Source organism: Crassostrea angulata, chromosome 10, assembly GCF_025612915.1.
Source record: "Crassostrea angulata isolate pt1a10 chromosome 10, ASM2561291v2, whole genome shotgun sequence".
In the NCBI taxonomy this organism is placed as follows: Eukaryota; Metazoa; Mollusca; class Bivalvia; order Ostreida; family Ostreidae; genus Magallana; species Magallana angulata.
The window spans coordinates 24,541,113-24,562,612 of record NC_069120.1 but is presented as its reverse complement, the minus strand read 5'-3'; the positions used below and the strand labels follow the sequence as shown (position 1 = coordinate 24,562,612).

At 33.1% G+C, this 21,500-nt stretch overlaps 2 protein-coding genes across 4 annotated transcripts; both read right to left on the bottom strand.

The window, feature by feature from the left end:
- Nucleotides 1-1,326: 1,326 nt before the first annotated feature.
- LOC128165192 (uncharacterized) lies at nucleotides 1,327-5,260 on the bottom strand. Its single transcript, XM_052829455.1, has 2 exons — nucleotides 3,813-5,260; nucleotides 1,327-2,098 (listed from the first exon to the last, which is right to left on the bottom strand). The coding sequence occupies exon 1, from the start codon at nucleotides 5,156-5,158 to the stop codon at nucleotides 3,824-3,826; it is 1,335 nt and encodes a 444-aa protein (XP_052685415.1). The 5' UTR covers nucleotides 5,159-5,260; the 3' UTR covers nucleotides 1,327-2,098; nucleotides 3,813-3,823.
- A 4,307-nt stretch (nucleotides 5,261-9,567) lies between these two features.
- On the bottom strand, nucleotides 9,568-21,416 carry LOC128165189 (EF-hand calcium-binding domain-containing protein 7-like). 3 transcript variants are annotated; one of them, XM_052829449.1, is made up of 21 exons: nucleotides 21,300-21,416; nucleotides 20,490-20,625; nucleotides 20,091-20,156; nucleotides 19,770-19,915; nucleotides 19,535-19,621; nucleotides 18,677-18,782; nucleotides 18,435-18,488; nucleotides 16,693-16,737; nucleotides 15,457-16,281; nucleotides 14,954-14,995; nucleotides 13,465-13,506; nucleotides 13,256-13,347; nucleotides 12,424-12,565; nucleotides 12,032-12,138; nucleotides 11,691-11,845; nucleotides 11,306-11,439; nucleotides 10,824-10,972; nucleotides 10,611-10,733; nucleotides 10,145-10,234; nucleotides 9,931-10,038; nucleotides 9,568-9,696 (listed from the first exon to the last, which is right to left on the bottom strand). In XM_052829449.1, exons 2-21 carry the CDS (start codon nucleotides 20,620-20,622, stop codon nucleotides 9,622-9,624), a joined length of 2,721 nt encoding a protein of 906 aa, XP_052685409.1. In that variant the 5' UTR covers nucleotides 20,623-20,625; nucleotides 21,300-21,416; the 3' UTR covers nucleotides 9,568-9,621. The 3 variants fall into 3 exon arrangements, with proteins under 3 accessions (XP_052685409.1, XP_052685410.1, XP_052685411.1); XM_052829450.1 differs by lacking the exon at nucleotides 18,435-18,488; XM_052829451.1 differs by lacking the exons at nucleotides 14,954-14,995; nucleotides 15,457-16,281 and having other exon boundaries at nucleotides 21,300-21,415.
- Between the last annotated feature and the right edge of the window lie 84 nt (nucleotides 21,417-21,500).

Genomic DNA, 21,500 nt, shown 5'->3' with positions numbered 1-21,500 from the left:
AAATTAAATTGTTTTTGGTATTTCATCTTGTTGGTTACAATTAAGTTTTCATTACCTAATAAACAAAAAAAATCCAATCCCTGTTGCTCTTTGGATTTATATAATGATGAAAATAATTAGCTGATTATAGTCACTGCAACATGATGAAAATGAGTGTCACAATGTTAATTACCATTGTCTATATGCTTAAAACATTTTGGATTTTTTACCAGCTAAAATGAAATTTAATTAACGTTTTATGAAAGAAAGAAAAAAGGGTTTTTTTCTGAGAAGAAAAATACTATAATTGTAAGTATAATTACATACTAAAAAGGATAGCTTGCCTGTCATGACACAAAACAATTCTAAAACAAACTTTATGTATTGAATAATATTAAACAAAATTATTTAAGGCTCACTGGCCCTCTGCTAGGGAAAAACCCTTTCTGGGATAAATTATTCTTTAATTAGAAAATTAAACGATACTTACCTGTAAGTTGAAGTTTGATTGGAATTCTGTTTCGTCATCTTTATACCAAGGGGATTACGTGAGATAGCATTGCATCTGCGCAGACGGGTCAGTTTTTAAAATCACAACTTGGCTCATCAATACCAAAACATAAACACCCCAACAGTCCATACATGGGAGGGCCTTAAAGGGTGGGCACGTAATCCCCTTGGTATAAAGATGACGAAACAGAATTCCAATCAAACTTCAACTTACAGGTAAGTATCGTTTAATTTTCTAATTCTGTTACGTCATCATACCAAGGGAATCACGTGAGATTTTAAAGCATTGATGTGCCAAGTTGTTTCAAAATAAACCAGTATGTGAAAACCAATCAAACCTCTCCTTACAGAATTTAAGGTTTTGAAATGCACCGTCTTATTTGAAATATACAACAATTAAATTGATAACTGGTTTATTTCTTTTTAATAAAGCATGTTACCACAAAAACTTTAAAGAAACACAAACACATCATTTGGTTTTTGTTACATCTAGATTGTAATACTTGAAAAAAGTTTTTTCAGAACTCCATCCTGCTTTGTTTAGAATTTCTGTAATGGGTACACCATTCCGTATTGCAGCTGAAGAAGAAGCAGCTCTAGTGCTATGTGCTGAGAATTTCTTTATATTGATTCCAGCAAGACCCAAAAAAGTCTTGATCCATCTCGCAATAGTGTTTTTGCTTACTTGCTTGTGGGGTTTCAAATAACTAATAAAAACTTTGTCACAACCATTTCTGATACTTTCTGTTCTTTTTAAATATTCTGACAAAGCCTTAAAAATGCACAAATTTTCCTCTCCAGGAAACCTTTCTAAACTCATATAAAACGATTTACAACTAGGTCTAGATTGTTTAATCTTACCTAAATAAAACACATATTTTGAATCATCAACATTCATATTTGACAAACATATATTATGAATAGATTGTACTCTTTGGGATGAAATTAGGGCTACTAATGAAACAGTTTTCAAAGTGAGCTGTTTTAAAGATAGCATTTCATTGCAGTTCATATTTCTAATGTAATCAAAAACAACATCCACATCCCAAATCTCATTGTATCGAGATAGAGTAGGCCTTAGTTGAAAAATACCTTTCATGAATCTTGAGACTAATAGGTGTTTCCCCACATCAGTACCATCGATCTTTACAAAACATGATAATGCCGACCTGGCAGTATTTATACAACTGTAACTTAAATTTCCCTTATATAATTTTAACAAGAATTCTAACACATCATTTATAGTTGGTTGAAAAAAATGAATACTCCTTTCACCACAGAAGCTTGTCCATTTCTTAATGATTGTTGCATACTGACTCCTGGTAGATCCTCTCCACGATTCTTTGATGATTTGTAATACGTCTCGCGAAATTCCTTGTTCTTGGAATTTGATCCAGACACACGACATGCCATCAAAGTTATTTTCATCGAATGCTTCTCTTCGGAATGCGGTAGTTTCAGCAAGCCCTGTTCTTTTTGAATTATTCGAGGAACATCCACCAACAGTTCCAACAGACTTGTGTACCATGTCTGTGTCGGCCATACAGGGACTACCATCACCCCCTCTGCCTTTTCCTTCTGAATCTTTTGAAGAACTCGACTTATGACACTAAAAGGAGGAAATGCATAGAAATAAAACTTGTTTAGATTGACTGAAAATGCATCAATAAACTCAGCATTTGGATCAGGTTTCCATGCTACATATTTAGGCAATTGTTTATTAAGTCTTGACGCAAATATGTCAATGTCAAATGGTCCCCATAATGTACTAATTTTGTTGAATATTTTAGGATTAAGCATCCATTCTGTGTGGTCATTAAAAACTCTAGAACATCTGTCAGCTACTGTATTTTTAGAACCAGGTATATGAGAAGCCGATAGCCAGATCTCTTTATTTATACACCAAAACCAAATTTCTCTAGTTATCTTATTGCAAGATCTTGACTTACTACCTCCCATAGCATTTATATAACATACTGTTGTAGTATTGTCTGACAATATGTGGACATGAGCACAAGAAATCTTTTTACACAGAGATTTAAGAGCAAATAATACTGCTAACAATTCTTGTTCATTTATATGCAATTGTAATTCCTGTTCATTCCATCTACCACCAGTAGTTACATTATCAAACTCAGCTCCCCATCCACTACTGGATGCATCAGTTCTGACAAGAAAATTGGGTTCACCATGACAAATTTGCTTCATACATTTGTGTATATTTTCTATCCACCAGTTTATGTCATTTCTTGCTTCCAAGGAAATTTCCATACTTGCATTATAATCCCCTCGAGAATATTTTAATGCATCAATTTTGTCATTTTCTAAAGTACGGTAAAATAAAGGTCCATATTCAACTCCTGGAAAACTAGCCACCATAAAGCCAAGCAATTGAGAAATCTCTAAAATTTTGACTTTTTTCAACTTTAAAATTTTTTGGCAACATTGGTACAAGTTATCAATTTTATTTTGTGTTAATTTCACTGTCATCTCTACTGAATTCAAAATGAACCCTAAAAACACTATTTCTTGTTTAGGGATGAAGACTGATTTTTCAATATTCAAAATGAAACCCAAGCTCTGCAATTTGTTGACAGTAGTTTTAACATTTTCCCAACAATCATATTGATTATCACCTTGCAAATACACATCATCAATGTATGGAACATTAGAAAAGCCTAGTTTTCTAAGATCTGAATAAACTGGTTTAAAATAAGTTTAGTAAACTTTCTTGGGCTGCATGCTAAACCCATAACAAGGCAAGTGTACTGAAACAATTCTCCTTTCCACATGAATCTCATGAATTTTCTGTATTCTCTCGCAAGTGGAACTGAATAGTATGCATCTTTCAGATCAACTGATGCCATATAACACCCTTGTTTCATTAAATTCAGAGCCGATTGTAAACTTTCCATTTTGAAATGATTGTATTCTACATAACTGTTGAATTTTTTCAAATTCAGTATAACTCGATAACTTTTGTCTTTTTTCTGCCTGATAAATATATTTGATATAATTTCATCAGAACAATGATTACATTTCTCAATGACATTCTTGTCTAACATTTTGTAAACTTCTTTAGACACAATATCAGCTTCTCTTTCATTAAATCTCAAGGGGTATGATGGGCTCAATTGATTTAACTCATATTCATTTGTAATTTCAATATGACATCCTTTTACAGTGTCTAATATAGTTTTATCTGATGTAATATCTTTCCATTCATCTAAAAATTGTTTCAGTCTACCTGCCCTGAAATTTTCAGGTAACAGAACTTCAACCGATTCATTTTCAAATTTGATGTTTTTAATTTTATTTCTTACCCCATCAATAATCATTCTTGTTTCTTTTTGCCTTTTGTGAACTTCCTGTTGTAATTCCCTCTCTTGGAAGTTTGGCCTAAAAAAGGGACATTCCTGCTTCGGAAATAGCCCTGTGACCCAGACGGTCTGGAGTAAGGTTGAAATCTCTGACCTCGAGCTCCATGAAAGGTGCCTCGTCTCATATTCTTGCTTGTCATAACTCTATTGACTGCTTTATTGGTCTTTTCAATTTCATCTAAGCGTTTTCCCAATTCTCCCCCAAAAAGGAACTGGTTTATAGGAACTCCAGACGAAAAAAGTGACAAATAATTCACACTGTCTATGTCACTTTTTAAACATTCTCTTCGTCTCATGTTGAGTTCGTAATTCGAATAACTGAGCATTTCAACAGTCTTGATCAGTTCTCTGACTAACTCTTCTTTTTCTACATCTTTGTTTGACACAATCTTATCCAAAATGTTTACAAGTACTGTCACACTTTTCACTAAAAAGAGTTGACCGTATTGAAATCTGCTGTCAAGCGACTTGGTTGGAACTTGTAATCTGTTCCATATCAATTCATCGACTTTTGTGCACACGAGACTCTCGCAATTTTCTGGTCGTTTGATTTTCTCAGCAGATTCTTTCACCTGTTCGGCCAACTTTTTGTCAATTTTTACCTTGAACATAAGATCGTTCACAAGTTTTGCTAAGTCTTTGTGTATGGGCTCTGTTGTAACGTCTTGCAAAGTTACTTGTTCAGAAGCGACTTTCATAAATCTCGACTGTGACCCACTTTCGTTTTCATTTTTCCCGGAATCAGGTTTACCGGATATTGAGCCCGACAGTTTTGTTTTTGACAATAAATCATCCACAGTCATTGTATTTGACTCACTGTCTTTCTCATAAATTTCACCATCAGAGTAAAATTCATCAGACTCATAATTATTGTCTACATAGTTATTGTCACTTTTCTCACAAACAAGTTCAGCCATGTCCGACTTAAGTCCTTGAAAACCGGCTGTGATAGTGTTCGTCAACATTTCGAAGCATTTTGCCAAATTGTCAAAATTCTGAGAATTTCTGTTTTCAACAGACTCATTTCCGGTTTCTTCATTAACTTGATTTTGAGGTGAAGTACATGTCTCTGTCTTGGTGGCCATAGTGGATCGTGATGATCCTTGACCGACAGTATTTTTTGTCACATGTAACGTGCTCGGCGAGCTCATTCGTTCAAAAAAACTTTCATGTGAAATAGTAGTCAACGGAAATTGCACTGGTAGCGAGACTGATTCAGGCTTGGTGCTCTTCCCTCTTGAATCTTTCTCGCGTTCCGACTTTTTCAACATGGCGGATGCCATAGTCATGCACGTGTTCTGCGAACTCGTTGTATTAATTGGTAAGTATACTAAAGAAAATCTGTCCACGACAGATTATTATGAATTAAATGATTCACCCGTTAATTTTTTGTCCACGACAAAAAAGGGTGTAAAACTCCGAAGAAATCTTCCGTTTACAACGGAATTAGAACTATTTAAATCGGAGCGCCCGTCTACTTCAAGCAGTAACAACGCACTGACCCGTCTGCGCAGATGCAATGCTATCTCACGTGATTCCCTTGGTATGATGACGTAACAGAATCTATATATTTGTCAACTTCAAAGTTTATTTCAGTCAAAATGCATAATTCTAAAACAAACTTAATGTATTGAATATTTAAAAAAATAATTTAAGGCATACTGGCCCTCTGCTAGGGAAATCAAAGTACTGAAAGTACTGTTAGACGGTGGCGTCGTTTGAAAGTAGCATATTACATGTAACAATGAGTGATGTATGATAATTATGTTTGTCGAAAACCGCGGCCAGTATCGCATACATGCATTAACGCTTACTCGCACAACTGGTCGTGAGTTTCCTACATGGATAATTCTGTGGAAATCGTAGCTGTGATCTCAATCTACACTTTACAAATGCTGTGTCTCTTGGTCGTCATCTTTTGGGGAAAACCCAAAGATTTATCACAGTAGTCTTTGTCGTATAGAAGTTGGTATATATATTTTGTATCAATATGTTTGTATCTTTATCAGTTGACATTAAAACCCCGTTTGAATGACTCATTAAATATGTGGGTTGCCACCACATATTGAATGAATTAATCAAATCCAAAGAGATTTCATTACAGTTCGCCCAAATATTTGATTGTTTGAAGAAGGAGAATTTTGAGTTTTTCCCTTTTGACCTTTGGGTTGACCCCGCAAAGGGGAACAACTTTTGAAAAGTGTGGATTGGACTATTGTGCTTTAAATATATTGTAGATTTCTGAAAGTAACGAAATCAAATAAAGCTTTGGCATGATAAAATACTTATTTTTACTAACTATTTGGGCATACATATAGTATGTTCATTGTCCCACTCGACAGCATTTTCCCTCAATTTCTTCACAAGGAAAAAGTTGCAGTCTTGTGGACCATCACATTTGCTTTTTTCCTCATAGTCAGTTAATACATTTAGGTGTAAAGAAAACGGAATGGGTTTACAAGAACCTGTTTGATAAAACTGGTATTGCTTTTGGAATGCACGTCATCATGAAACAGAAGAGTAAATCAATATTTTATCTTCGACTTTAGTGGATTATTTCCATTTGCTCACAACGAAAGTGAATGAAAATTTAAAAAAATATCATACAACATTCAGTCGCGGCAGTTTCATTAATCAACGTTTTAAACATTTGTTCTATTGTATTAAGCTATAGATTTATTCAAATCATTTGAATGAATTCGGGAAACTCAGATGTATATTTTATCGCTTCTCAGTACACTTTAACACGCATAAATTACTTGCTACATTAAACTTTTCTAGTAAACTTACAACAAATATTGATTAATTATACAAAATAAGTTTTTAAAAACACCAAACAAACAAAATTCTAGTTGAACGCACGTTTTTCTGACCGTACAGCTGTGTATATAAAGAAGATGGGGGAATAAGATGGCGCAACTGCCCATTTGGTTTAGTCGTAAAATACAATTTCAAAAATAGCATTTTTTCAATTAAATATATTTGATATGTTATTATATAAGTTTAAAAAATGGTAATTTCTAACTATATTCAGTTTGAAATATTTCAAAAAGATAAGAAAAAAAATAAATCTTTAAAGTTTTGGTGCTATCGAACCCACAACCTAAAAACCCAAGTTCTATAAAGTTTCCTTATGGCTGGTGCTCTAACCACTGAGCCATTTCATTCACAACAAAGCGAGTTGTTTAAATGCTATATGGGACTATGACCACGAAATTACGGACCTGTATTATATTTCTAAAACGTTTAATTGTTGAGCTACAAAATGACATATTTGAACTGTAGTGGGTCATCTCTCCACATTTTTGTTGAGTAAAATCAGTTTAAAATCCATTAAACCACATTTAAACTGTAAAAAAAATATTGAGCTCAGACCCACTCTATGAAAGAAAATGCATTGAAGTTATTAAAATTACACTATTAGGAGGTTTTGACACTCATATGCCAGTTTAAATCTATATATTGCAAGTATTTAAAATATTTAAAGATTACAACCCGATGTTACGTTAAATATACTTTGTTTTTAATTATTTTTTTAGAAAGTGTCAGATTTAATGATATTTTAATTTTGCCGTATCTAATCATTCCTCAAATGGGCATTTTACACGCCTTATTCTCTCATCTTCTTTGATTTTATTCTTTGCATGTACTAGACAATAGATCTAGGGTTCGCAAATCCCGGCAATATTTTCGGAAAGCTATAGTTCTGTAGATCAGCAGAATTCTACAGTCATCTATGAAGCAATTTTTTTTGCCTGCATGTTTCATTATTTATCGCTAATATAGCATGGATGTATACGCTACGGCCGATGTAGCATTGCGTTAAGTGATCACACTTTCTAACCGGTGTGTATTTCAATTGCGAGTAGCAACAAACTGGCGCATTTATATAGGCCCGCCTATTTGTAAATGCATGTGTACAAAATGATGCTAACACTTGGAAACAAATGTCGAAGAAAGTTCATAATAGAGTTGTACTCGCGAGTTAAAAATTATTTGAGAACGAACGGGGCGATGTTTACGTACAAATGTAAATAATGTTATCTGTTAGTGAAAAAATGGCCCCAAACCAAAGAGAAGATTCTCTAATACATTTAGCAGGGACGGACGCATATGAATTAAAGTCAATATTTGTACTTCGCTCATCGAATTGCGTTATTCAGTTCATTGTGAAAAAATTCGACAGAAACTGTTTAGTTAGCAAAATTATTATATCTAATGGAAAATTCGCATGTTTTTTCTCACAAAAAAGCTAGCGTTTGCTACAAATTAGAGATACACGAGCTGACACGCCGTACTCCATAAGACGCATATGTAAAAAAAAATCTGAACTAAAAATCTTTGAAACATCGTAAAATGTAGTTTATATACATTTAAAATGGCAACCCGATTTGCACGTTAATTGTACAATCCGACGTCGATTAGCGTGTTTGAGAGAAAGTCAGCAGCAAGTGAAGCGTCAACATCGGCAGTAAATATTGTCTGATGAATATCGAGGTGCCTGTAATAAAATTAATGTTTCTACAGACTGACTGAGGTACAAAATAAGCTACATTGTAAATCACAGGTCAGTCAAAAATTAAACACATTTGTATCGTAAATTTAAAGTTTTTTGTGTATTGTGTATTGTGCTAAAATATGAAATGGCAAACCAGTTTAAATAGTGTGTTTCTGACAATTATTTATATCATAAAAAAGACAAGAAGCAATTATTGTGACCAATTATCGCAGTGATATAGTTTATGCAGTCCTGATACAGTTAAACGTCAAAACTGGCAGTTGGTGCTTAAATTATTAATACCGCGTAATTAAGCAGCGAGGGTAACGGCTCATTTAAAATAAAACACAATTTCATACATTATTTAAATGTATGTACAAAATAATTAGCAGCTATAATGCTTAAAATATCTGATAAGATTAAAATTAGTTCTCCTACTGAAATCGACACGTAGATAAAACATTGTCTGTATAACACTGCATACATGTACCTAACAGAGTTATCGTTCGTTATCCGCTAGGGTCCCCGTGAGAAATACTCTTCCGGTCAGGACCGTAGCAATAGACCGTGGCTATTTATAGCCACCGTCTAAAAAACCCTTTCTGGGATAAATTATTCTTTAATCTATATATTTGTCAACTTCAAAGTTTATTTCAGTCAAAATGCATAATTCTAAAACAAACTTTATGTATTGAATATTTAAAAAAATAATTTAAGGCATACTGGCCCTTTGCTAGGGAAAAAAACCCTTTCTGGGATAAATTATTCTTTAATCTATATGTTTGTCAACTTCAAAGTTTATTTCAGTCAAATTTTGCCCAGCATTTGCTTGCAGCAAAGTATACTGAAATTGTATTGAGTGTACAAATTTATTTTAGACCATTACCGTTAAAGCAAAATCATACAAAGGGTCAATGTACCTTAATTCAGTATATATATACACAGACAGTTTTGGGAGTCAAATACATGTACATATATCTACATGCAATGTCTAAATTACTTGCTATCTGTTTTTATTAATGTCTCACTATTATTGTACATGTAACCTTTTCAAAAAACTACATGTAAATGCCAATAATAGAAAAAAATAAATGCTACCCTGCACTACCGGTAATTGTACTGTTGTAGTTTAAAAGGGTTGGACAAAATCTGCCTCTAAGTTACAGTCCTGCTGCTATTTACGGGAATTACAATTACCGGAAACTTTAAGAAATCTGTAATTAATACAATCAATCTATTCTTAATTGCATGATGTTATTTCTGAATACTCTCTTCGCACTTGACATTCCATTCATCATCTTCATTCTTTGGTGTAAAATGATACGCAATCTGAAAAATGATCATATACTTCTTAATATTTTTGTTTGCAATTGGTTCCAAGTCAAATAGAAATTCTTGTTATTACATATGTATTCTTGAGTACAAGCACAATAAATTTTCTAAATGTGAATACCAAACCTACTCTATGCATTTGTTTCTAACCAATATTAACTGAAATCCAAACATCGAATTATAAAGCCATCGAGTTACCAATTAGAGAAGATGAGTTAAAAAGAAACTTACGATCTGAGACTGTGATTTGACAGAGAATGTTTCATCCAATGAGGGTTGATTTGTCAGACAATTTCGGCTGCCAGAACAATCAAGGTTTAAACGGACACTACTGTAAGACTGAAATGACACAAAAAGTTTGTTTATTCTATCAAGGTAACCTTCCTTTGACTGCAGAATTGACAAAATTAAGTGAGTGTATTGACATTTTCTTTTTGTCGCGCACCTTATTGTCTACTACAATGGTGGCTCTGGTGTCACTCATATATGTGAACATCGTTAAATCCTTCATACCCTTCACCTTGGTGGCTTCACCCTGTGTAGAAAGCATGAGGAAAAATAATATTTCAATCTTTGAGGAAGAAACAAAATCTATAAATTTTGATTATCATTTTCTAACATTTTATATTACAGGTATACTTTTGTTGTTGTTTGTGTTTGGTGTTAATTTTCTGCATAAACAATATGCCTTTACAGGTTATTCATATCAACAACAATTTAATTGTCACGGTCTTTTAATTACATGTATAATTATCAGGTTATAGAAAACTTGGAATCCAGATTTTGTGGGCAATAAGAAATGCATATTGAATAATGACAATCTGACTATTTGGCAAGAACCATAATGCCTGACCAATATTACTCATAAATGAGAAAATAAAAGGAATAGACACTAGTTATTTTTCCTTTACCTTTTCCATCACAGACTGACACAAGGGACGCTGCAGTTTATCCATCATGTCTTCAATGGCTTCCACTTTAAATTCAGCATCATCACAGTCTTCTGTGTAGACATCAATTACGAATGGACAAGCCTGCAACACAAAAAACATCACATGATACCCTCAAGGACTTTCTGTGTGTGTAAATGCAGAGAAATCATTCAACTGTGTCGACCAAACTACCTCATCCATGACCAGCTCTTTGTTGATGCCCAGACTCTCCAGTGTCACCCACATGTCGTCCTCATCTCCATTAGAATCCTCTGCCTCCATTTCATTCAGCTGGAGGAAACCATTCTTTGTAATTTCGCCATCCTCAAGTTCCAGTCTCTCTGAAATGTAGACACGTTTTTTGCACCTAAAGAATCTATTACATGTAATACTCATTATATACATCATGTATATGTTGTAATTGCTATTTCCCATATGTTAAACTGAATTATCAATGACTGAGTTTAATTTGATAGTTTTATCAGTAAATGTGCAGATAAAAAATTCACACAGGTACATGCCCTGCTCAGAATACCTAATCACATTAGTAACAAGAAGTCAAAATCTTCATTTCCAGTGAATGTACTTTTATATATTGTAATTATTAAACATAACAACAATGAATCAATATTTTTTCAAGAAGAGGCAGAAAAAAAGACGAATGTCCAACGTACCCTCCACCACCTCCCACTCATCATCGCCGACCTCCTCATCACTCGTCCGGATGTTGTACCAGTTGAACTCCTCCCGACTCATTGTCCCATTCCCGTCAAGGTCAGACAGGTCAAAGATGTCTTCTAGCACTTTCCTGTAAACAGACCTCTCCGTCATCAGCACACACTAACAGTGTCACTTTCAATAAGGGCAAACTACATACAGTGTTACTGCCAAACATGACAGTATGAAGACTTTGTAATTCATGTATGTCAACAGACCTTTGCAAAGAAATTGAATTAAACTCAATTAATTGATATACATGTAATTCCCATGAACTCGTTTTTTGATGATTTCTTTCTTTTTTGTAAAATTGAATTCACTCAGAATGAAGCAAATACAAACCTGAAGGCCTTGGATATGGTATATTTTCCATCTTTGAGTTGTAGCAATTTTGCTGCACTTGAAGGATCGCTCTCTCGTTTTTTGAGACGAGATCCTGTTGTGAAGGGAATGATGCGGTAGTTTCCTGCGTCCAAAGAACATTTCACTCCATATTTCTAAAAATGACATTTTTACTCAGCTATGATCAAATATTATTGAACAATGCTTGTCTAACTACAACGAACAAACTTATAAATAAAAATCAAATTAACACTAGATATTTTCACAGGAGGCATTTGATCATGGAAATATATGTACAAAGAATACATCAAATCAAATAATAGCTGAAGAGTTTTACTGACCCCCTTTGCATCTCTGTGCCTTGTAAACGTTATAAGGACATTGCCATCTTCATCCGGTTTGTCTCTCAGGATAAACAAGCCTGTGTCTATGACCTGGTCCGAATCAGCTGAACAAAATGTTACGGATTTTAGTTTTCATCTTACAGTTCAATTCAAAACATAAATGCACATAAAAATTCAGCATTCACATATCATTTCTGTACTTGTGTAATTTGTGAGTGCTGATAGATTACATGTGTAGTAAAACATTTACATGGATACAAGTACATGCATTTGTAAACTAGCTAATATATGGTATTCAGTAGTGTCTAAAAAAAATCAATCTGTCACAACACACTTTACTGTTACAGAGAAAAAAAAAGATTACCATGAATCTATTGGTTACAACTCACCTTGACAGCGAGTTTTGATTGGCTGGATTGTGATCCACACAGATGTGTCCTCTGTCAATTTAAGATTATACTGATGACAGAGAAGCTTTTCTGTCTCTTCATCAATGTAAAACATCCCTTTACTAGTTGCATGTGTCCATTCCTTGAAAAAACAAAAATATCAAAACTTAATGAAAGTTGATCAATCTTTGTATGTTACAGAAGAATGGTATAGATGGGCATCACACTGCTATGTTTAATCATATGGCTGAAATCCTCAAAGATATTCAATTGTTATGCATTAAAAACATGTTGAAAACAAAAAAGAGTATGTTGTAAACTTGAAATGAAAATTTTTACCACACAGAAAAAAAACTCATACCAAAATTTGATTGTTAATCATATATCTATTCTCTTAAGTCTGGGATGCATTTTTTGATAGCAATTTTGAAATTTAAAATGCAGGGTCATCTCTTAAAGAGCAACCAATCACAGTTGTCCTAAGAGTTGCATCAAATTAGCAGCAGAAATAAAACCTCAAGAGCAAGTGGAGGATCTCTCTCTCTCTCTCTCTCTCTCTCTCTCTCCACAGCTGATTTCCTGTGTTGGAAAAGTTGCTTTTACAAACAGACTAACACATATTGGAAAAGATATTTCCAATTCAGATTCAATATTTCTTTGCATCATAGTTCTGAAATATGAACATGCAGATATCACAAGTCAATTAATGAACTTCAAACACTTGCTACAAGTATTGCACATGATCTCGAATCATTTCACTGACTCCAGATTTGATAAATTCAAACAGTTTTATTCTAATTGTCGTAGAGAAGGTTTGATTGACAATGCTAACCTTTAGGTTTTTGGGTTCTGAAAGTTTAGCCAAGGAAGCTGCAGCCGGACCTTTGGACTTCTTGTTCCTTGGAGATGGCTTTGGAAGATCATCTGTCAAATTTTTTTAAAAAACCCACTGAATTTTTTTTTTTTACCAATTTTCCGGTTTAATTAGAAAACACATTCAATAGTTCAATAGTTTTGTGTACTCTTATCAGAAACACATACCAACACTAAGCAAAGACTTCCTTGATCCTGCCAATGATGCACCTAAAAAGAAAGATACAATATAGGAAATTATGGGGGAATTATTATGACCAAAATGATATTTTCTTTTAAAGATTATCGGCAAGTAAAAGATTTTTATATATATGTAATTCTTTATCTATCTAATGGAAGTCATTTTTTCTCAAAGCAAGAAAGGGATATGGAATTCTAAGAGCTTAAGCTTTTCTATTTTCAAGGGTTTTTCAAGGAAATGCCAGCAGAATAGTAGGAGCTCAGCATTTTAATTAAGCAAACTGTTTGCATTAAATGAAACCAGCGCTACCAAATACATATAATTACTTATACAACATGTTCAATTATTTACTACTATATGTATTATTGGAAAATATATACAAGGAAAGAGCAATTCCAAATTGAAATTAAAACATCACACTTCAGACATATAGTTTCAATCATAGTGTCATGTTGCTGCAATAAAACTTGTAAGAAAAAGAAGAAATCAGCCAATCAAATGAATGATGAAGACAAACTGTTAGAAAATCCTCAAGGTTTGAAACACTGTCATACGCCTCACTGAATCCTCAAAGTTAAAATTCAGTCACAAAGCATACTGTTATATTCCTGCATGTGTCCCATCCAAATCAGTGATTTTTTTTTATACAAAATAAAACACCTGTTATGAAGTTGAAAACACAATAGACCCATGACAATGATGTATATCTGTGACATTTTACAATGGAAAATGGTTTGCATGGCACGGTTATATTCCCATTAATTTTGTTAAAATAAATGACATGAGTATTCATTATCTTGTAAAAATTATACCAGTACAATATCATAACCCAATCATTGTCAGAGCTAAACTCCTTTAGAATAAATACTGTTATTTATACATATGATACTGTAAAGTTTTTATTTACGCTGGTGATTAAGCACGCATTTTCTATGGTGAAACAATACGCATGGGTAATAAATATGATTTGCCACATTAAAGTTTTAATTTATTTACCATACATGCGGTGGTATTTTATGCAGTTTAAAGCTTACCATAAGTAACTAGTGTAAATTTCCCCCACACGTAAGTAAACACTTTAGCAGTACTCCAAAACAAGTTTTAGATAACAATAAAAAATTTGTCAGGCACATTGAAAAATCAAACTACAGAGTTTTTATATATTCCCTGTAATTATTCTTGAAAATAAAAAAGCTAAATAACAGTATTTTGACATCTGTAATGATCAAAAATTGGTATCAGTTATTTGTTAAAAAAAAGATAATTATAAAATTTCAAAAATGAATGAAATTGACACACTGCAGCATTGAATCGGAAGTAAGCTACTGAGTGCCTGCAGGGGAGGTAAATGATGTGCTAATGAAAGCATGGAGAGCAGAACTCGTGTCTACTGATATAAGTTATGGCAATCAAGAATGAGAAAAAAAAAGCAATTTATCAACCAGGTGAAAAAATAAAGACCACATGGACGTGTACCTGATTTTACGGAGGCAAATGAACCAAACATACTCCCTTCATCTGTTTAAAAGAGTCCACAATCAGTTAAAGCAGATGGTATAATATAACGGAAGAGGGTATGGATCAAGATTCAAGAATATTTTTTCCCAAACAAAATTTTGGATTCAAACAAGATGTCCAAAGAAAAGCAAAGTATATACCGGTAATGTGCCAATCTAAAATATGCATACTTTCATTTACATTTTATGCTCTCCCAATCCCTTCATGTCAATAAACCCAGTTACTGATCATTTAGGTTTGATGAATTCAGAAATATTATTTAATGTGTCCATATATTAAGTTTACTTTGGAGATCATAAAAACATATACACTAGATTCATGTTTTAAAAGCTGTACCAAGTAAAAATTTTCCATCTTTAATCATTGCCTATACCGTACTATTCAATGATATATGATCCTTTTACCTTGGTAAACAAATCTGAATTTGAATTTCATTGATGAACCCCAGTTTTAGTGCTTACTGATTTGTCTCATGGATTTACTGTCCTTTCTAGCACGAGCAGTTGGCCTCACTCTGAGATTTTCCTCATCATCTGTAGCTGCTGCCTCTAATGCTGCATTAGACTCACTTTTGGATTTAATAGACACTTTCGATCCCATATTGGATTCTGCTTTAGACTTCAGGGAAACTTTAGATCCCATTTCCCCATGGGACTTGAGTGATGTTCTAGATCCCATATTTTCCTGTTTGATAACATCACTGTCTTTTGACTTCAGAGATGCTTTTGATCCCTCAATTTCTCCTTTGGATTCCCTTCTTGAATGCAATGATACTTTGGATCCCATGCCTTCAGGTTTGTCTTCCTTGCTCCTCAAGGAGGCAGAAGACTTTTTAACTTCCTCGCTACTGATCCCATCGCCTTTAGACCTCAGTGAAGCTCTGGAACCCAAACTATCTTTCTTTGTGTCAGACTTTAAAGAAGCCTTTGACCCTGAATCTAATGCAGTTCCTTCCTCTGTGGTTTTGACTGAAACTTTAGATCCCATGTTTTGGTCTGATGGTGCTGGCTCTGTCTCTTTCAGTGTACTACTAGATCCCATATTTTCCTCCTCTTGTCCTTCTTCCTCATTTTCCTTTACTGAACCTCTAGACCCCATATCTTGGGATTTGGACTGGTCTTCATTCTTATTTGATTTCAGTGAAACCCTTGATCCTTTGATAGATGCCTGGTCACTTCCTTTTGACCTCAGTGAAACCTTTGACCCCATTTCCTTTTCTGTTGTGGCATTTTCTTTGCTAGGAGATTCTGACGGTTCTGGATCTGCAGGTGTGTCCTCATTTTTATCTTGTACAATTTTACACAAATTGAAATTCTATTAAATTTTCACGCATGAACAAATTTATTTCCTCCATTAAAAATGCATACATGTATCTATCATAAAATCTTTAAAAAACAGACTAATTAAATGACCTATCAAAAAAAAAAAGGATCTATCAATTTTAAAATAAAGTAGAAAACTTAAATACTCTACATCAGAGATGGTCCACAATGATGTGTGCAGCTCTCATCAAGCAGCTCTCTTATTTGACCCAAACAAAGGGCATTTCATCTAAACTACTTATGCACTAGATATCAATGAGATTAGGAATCTAATCACAGTCTGATTATGACCACAACCATGCACTAATTAGTTGACACCTTAATCAGGAAACCTCTCTAAGTGTACCGACTACCGGAATAAAAGTGTCTCTTTACCTTTATTTGATCTGGAAGAGGCAGACATGGGTCTCTCACTGTAACCTGTAAAAAGACCAAACAATATAGCCACATAGCCTATTGAAATATACACAGTTTATATATGTCAATTAATGAAAACTTTTGGTCATTGATAATATCTCTTTTGAAAGATCATTAAAGGAAAAAAATACATATTAAAAAAGAAAACTATCATAAACGGAGGGTTTTTAAAACTAAATATACAAACTAAAGAGAGAATTTTATAAAATGAATGTAAATACATTTTTAAAGGTGGAAAATAAAAAACAAACAAAACACAAAATATAAAGATGGGAAAAGATAAAGAAAGGGTAAGGACAAAAAAACAACTGGAAAAAAAAAGAATTTCTAATTTTCTGGTTATGGTAATTTAAATTCAGAACTTGGAAGCATGAAATGCATTCCATCTAGATCTCCATTCTTCAAGACTAAGAGAATGTACCAAAATAACAATAAGAATAGTGTGTTGATTATACACCCTTTCTCAGTAACTGCAGTACAGCTCTTTTGCAGGGCAAAATGACATAGTTTGGTGAAATATGACGTAACATCAATTGTTTCAATTACATCATTTAATTATCTGCCTAGCAAAACTTACGCAAAGTATATCAATTTGCCCTGCAAGAGAGCAGTACCGCAGTTATCGCGAAAGGGTCTATTAGTCAACACCAAAATATATATATATGTATATGTATCAGTATCGGAATTTTTTTTTAATTGCATAAGGAGTCTTAAATATAAATTTTCATTACTCCCATGTACACTAAATTAGCTTGAACTTGTATATTTTATTTTCTATATGGATATATCAAATTGATTTTCCAAGGACAAAAATGTTCTTGAAAATCACAAAATTTCACCATATGGAACCAAATATGATAAAACTTGCTAATTTTATAGAGAAATATAAATAGTCACTGAACAGCAAGGGATTTTTTGAATACTTTTAAATGAATACAAAATATAAGAATCATTTTATCAAGTGTGTGTAGAATGAATCATTGACCATTCAGAGAAAACACATTTACCACACCATGAATGACATATTGCTTGCATCACTCAATGATATAATAGAGAAGGTGGTATACATGTACATTACATGATAACAGTACCATACCAGTATGTTCCACACAGTGATATGTCACAATACACAGAACCATTGTATACTAGTATATATGAAAGCTTTCAGGCTAGAGAAAAACTCTTGATGGCTCTCTTAAGAAAAGTAATTGGTTGCAAAGCTAGGCACCATTGTGCCTCTTGAAGGATGTTTAAATTGCATCTGATATATTGCAAGCAAAACATACAATGTACTATTAAACTGCATTTACAAAGATATATTTCAAGCATGATTGTCGACTCTTTAGCTTTTCTCTGATAGATTTTTTGACTTACAGGCAATTTCAAAAGCCAAAATCAAGTTTGTTGAGAGCTTGTGAATATACATATGAATATAGGATCTAATTTATCTTTGTATCTTTATATGGAATTTCACAATGCAAATTTTAAAAATCAATACACTTAAATCTAATACATGTATCACAGTATTGACTAGCAATTCTATCATGACATGGAATATCAAACTCCTGTAGGGGAAAAAAATGTAATTAAAAAATTACACGTATTAAAAAATGAAGCTTTGATTAGTATTAGCAAAATGGATGGGAAGTGTGCAAAGACTGTGATGCCACGCCAGTGAAAACTGTTGGGGGGGATCTTACTTTTCACAGATGCTGCTGATCTCACTGAGACCTGAGAACCTGACCTAGAGTCACCTGTTTGTACAAGATTTTATTTTAACATTCAACAAACACAGAACTCATTCTTGTTTCTCCAAAATAAAAAAAAACCATTGACTAAAACTAAAGCCAAACTAAGATTAACTTTACGATAATTGGTACTTTAGGTGCTTTGTTTAATTCTATATTTTCGTGTAGCTTTATTTCCTTTTTGAATGCCTTACTTGTTTTTGTCTGATCTTCCTTCCTTCTTTTAAGTTCTTTTTTCTCCATGATCTTCCTTGACACTTTCTTACATTCCTCTGTTGTTTCCATGATCATCTTGCAAAACTAAAAAGACAAGAGACTGAATTATGGTCTCAAGTTATGTCAATCCCCATATACATGCATCATTTGGACACCTAACTACTGTAAATGTGGTAATTTACGCATGGGGGAAATTTACACTAGTTATGCAGTAAGCTGAAAACCGCATAAAATACCCCCGCATGTACGGTAAAAAAAACCCCAGTGTTTAGAGTGGTAAATCAAGTTTCCGCGTATTTAATACCCATGCGTATTGTTTGACTATAGAAAATGCGTACATAACCATCTGCGTAAATAGCCACTTTTACAGTACCTGGTTTGTTTGCCTGGGGATCAGAGAGGGCCAACAAAGAGGGTCCAAAATTTAACATAAATATATCTTAATATGAGATGTAAATTTAAAGTAATAACTGAATTGAATTTGACAGTACGGTAATACAGAATGAAAAATTGCAAATTAATTTCATCTGACAAATTTCATATCAATTTTTACAAAAAATACAGCATGCTCTTCTTTGGCCATACATTTATGTTGTGACTTGTAAAGCTTGATAAGTGAGTTGTACTCATCATCATGCAGTGCATGAACATGTGAAAACTTTATATAAACAGGCAATACACATAAATGTTATACCTTGGCATAGTCAAACTCCAAAGACAGATATTTATAAATAATATTTTTTTCAAGATATTAATTCATTTAAAAGAGAAAACAATTGGATCGCAAATGTTTCATATTAAATTTTAGTGGTCTTCAATATAAATAGTTTTATTACTTCTCCATAGTCCAGACGTCCATCTTTGTTTTCGTCCACTTCATCAATCATCTTTTTGACATCTGAACGGCTCATTTTTTCACCTTTCTACAAAGTTTTTAACATAAAACAGATAATATTAACATGTACTTTGAAGGAAGAACACGTACATGTTACAACATTTTTCAATTTTATTTTTCTTTAATTTTGTTTATTTTTTTTTTATTTGGGAGGGGGGAAGGGGTAGTAGGCTTACAGTGGTCATTATTTTGTAGAGCTCCTCTAATGAAATATAACCATCTCCATTAATATCTATTTTCCTAAATGCTTTCATCAAGTCATCCGCTGTGGTGGCTTTTTCTTTTTTGCAAATGTCCACAAACTCATCGAATGTCAAGTGCTCTGCAAAATCATGTCAATTTACGAAAGCATGTTCATCAATGATTTTATATTTATTGTAACATTAAAAATTTTTAACAGCATTCAAAATTTAAAATCTGATAATATTTCAAATTTCAAAATAAGAGGATAGTTTCAATCATGTGGATGCATTTGAATTATCATAATTCATATTTACCTGTGTCAGATTTCCAGTATCTGGCTAAAACTTTCTTTGATGGATTTCTGCCTGCCTGCTGTAAAACTGAAAGGACAAAAGTGGATAATCAGACTGAAAACCACAACCAATAAAACCTTATCAAGTTAAATGCAACCCATTATCATATTTTTCAATTCAGAGGATTTATAGGGGTAGCTCAAAGTTTAATAAGAGTTCAAAATAAGTAATGTCTTATTTTTCTAGACTTAGTCACATATTTCAAGTAAAGATTCATAGAATCATGTATTGGTAGTAGTAACCATTAATTAATTGATCTCAAAACTGGTCAGATTTTGTGTTACATTTGAATGATGTATTTCAAAGTTTTCATTAGCATTTTAGGATTAGTAGTTCACTGTACCGGTATATATCACACACCTTGCACTAGGTCTTCTACAGAATCAATCTCATCCTTGACACTGTCATAGATGGAGAGGTAAGCTGCTTTACACTCAAGATAAAACTCCCCATTATCTCCAGTCATGGAGACTCGACTGGACCGTCTTGACATAATCTACATAAAGCAAATTTAAATATCTTTATCTTAATTGAAAAAAAAAAAGAAGAAAGATTTTAAATCATTGATCATTTCCAGGGACAAATCTACTAGTATATTTATATGTCCCTGTCACTTCCCATTTCTGGAAATTGTAATATGAGATTACTCTGACTCTAACCTCAGCTTTTATATTGGGACGCACGTCCCATTAATATTAAAAGGGGGGTTTGGAGTCAGAAGAATCTCGGATTATGGTAATTGATGACAATTTCCCTTACCTCACACACTGAAAACCCAATAACCAATCATGTATATAGACTTGTCTTACTGACTATACGCCAATTAACAATATGAACTTTTGTTGTTCAATTTTATAAATATTTAAGGGTCCTCCAAACACTGTAAACTTTTAAAGACAGAACTTCAAAACATGGAAAGGAGATACCTTATCAATGGAAACTTGAATAAAGCATGACACTAACAAATTAATTAAGATTGCTATTACTCATAAAAGTCCGTGCATATTTGTGAAGTATTTTAAGATTCAAAGCTCCTGAATCTTCACAGTCAAAGAACAGTTTTTTTTTAATTTTCTATGTTCATTCACTAAAAATGACACACAATTATTTCTTAAACAACATTTGTAAACGATTGAAAGCTTGTATGATTAAAAAGCATAGTTTTCATACCTTTTAAAACAGTGTCAACACATACAAAAACAAGATTAAACAGAGTTAGAAGAAATGAAGGAAACCATGAACGCCGAACATGCGCAAAGAGTTGTTCCTGTTTCGATACAATTAATTATACATAGTTGATTCGTTAAAAGTATCTAAATGTATAAAATAATGTTATTACAATTGGAAAGCGAATCATTTTACAATAAGCAA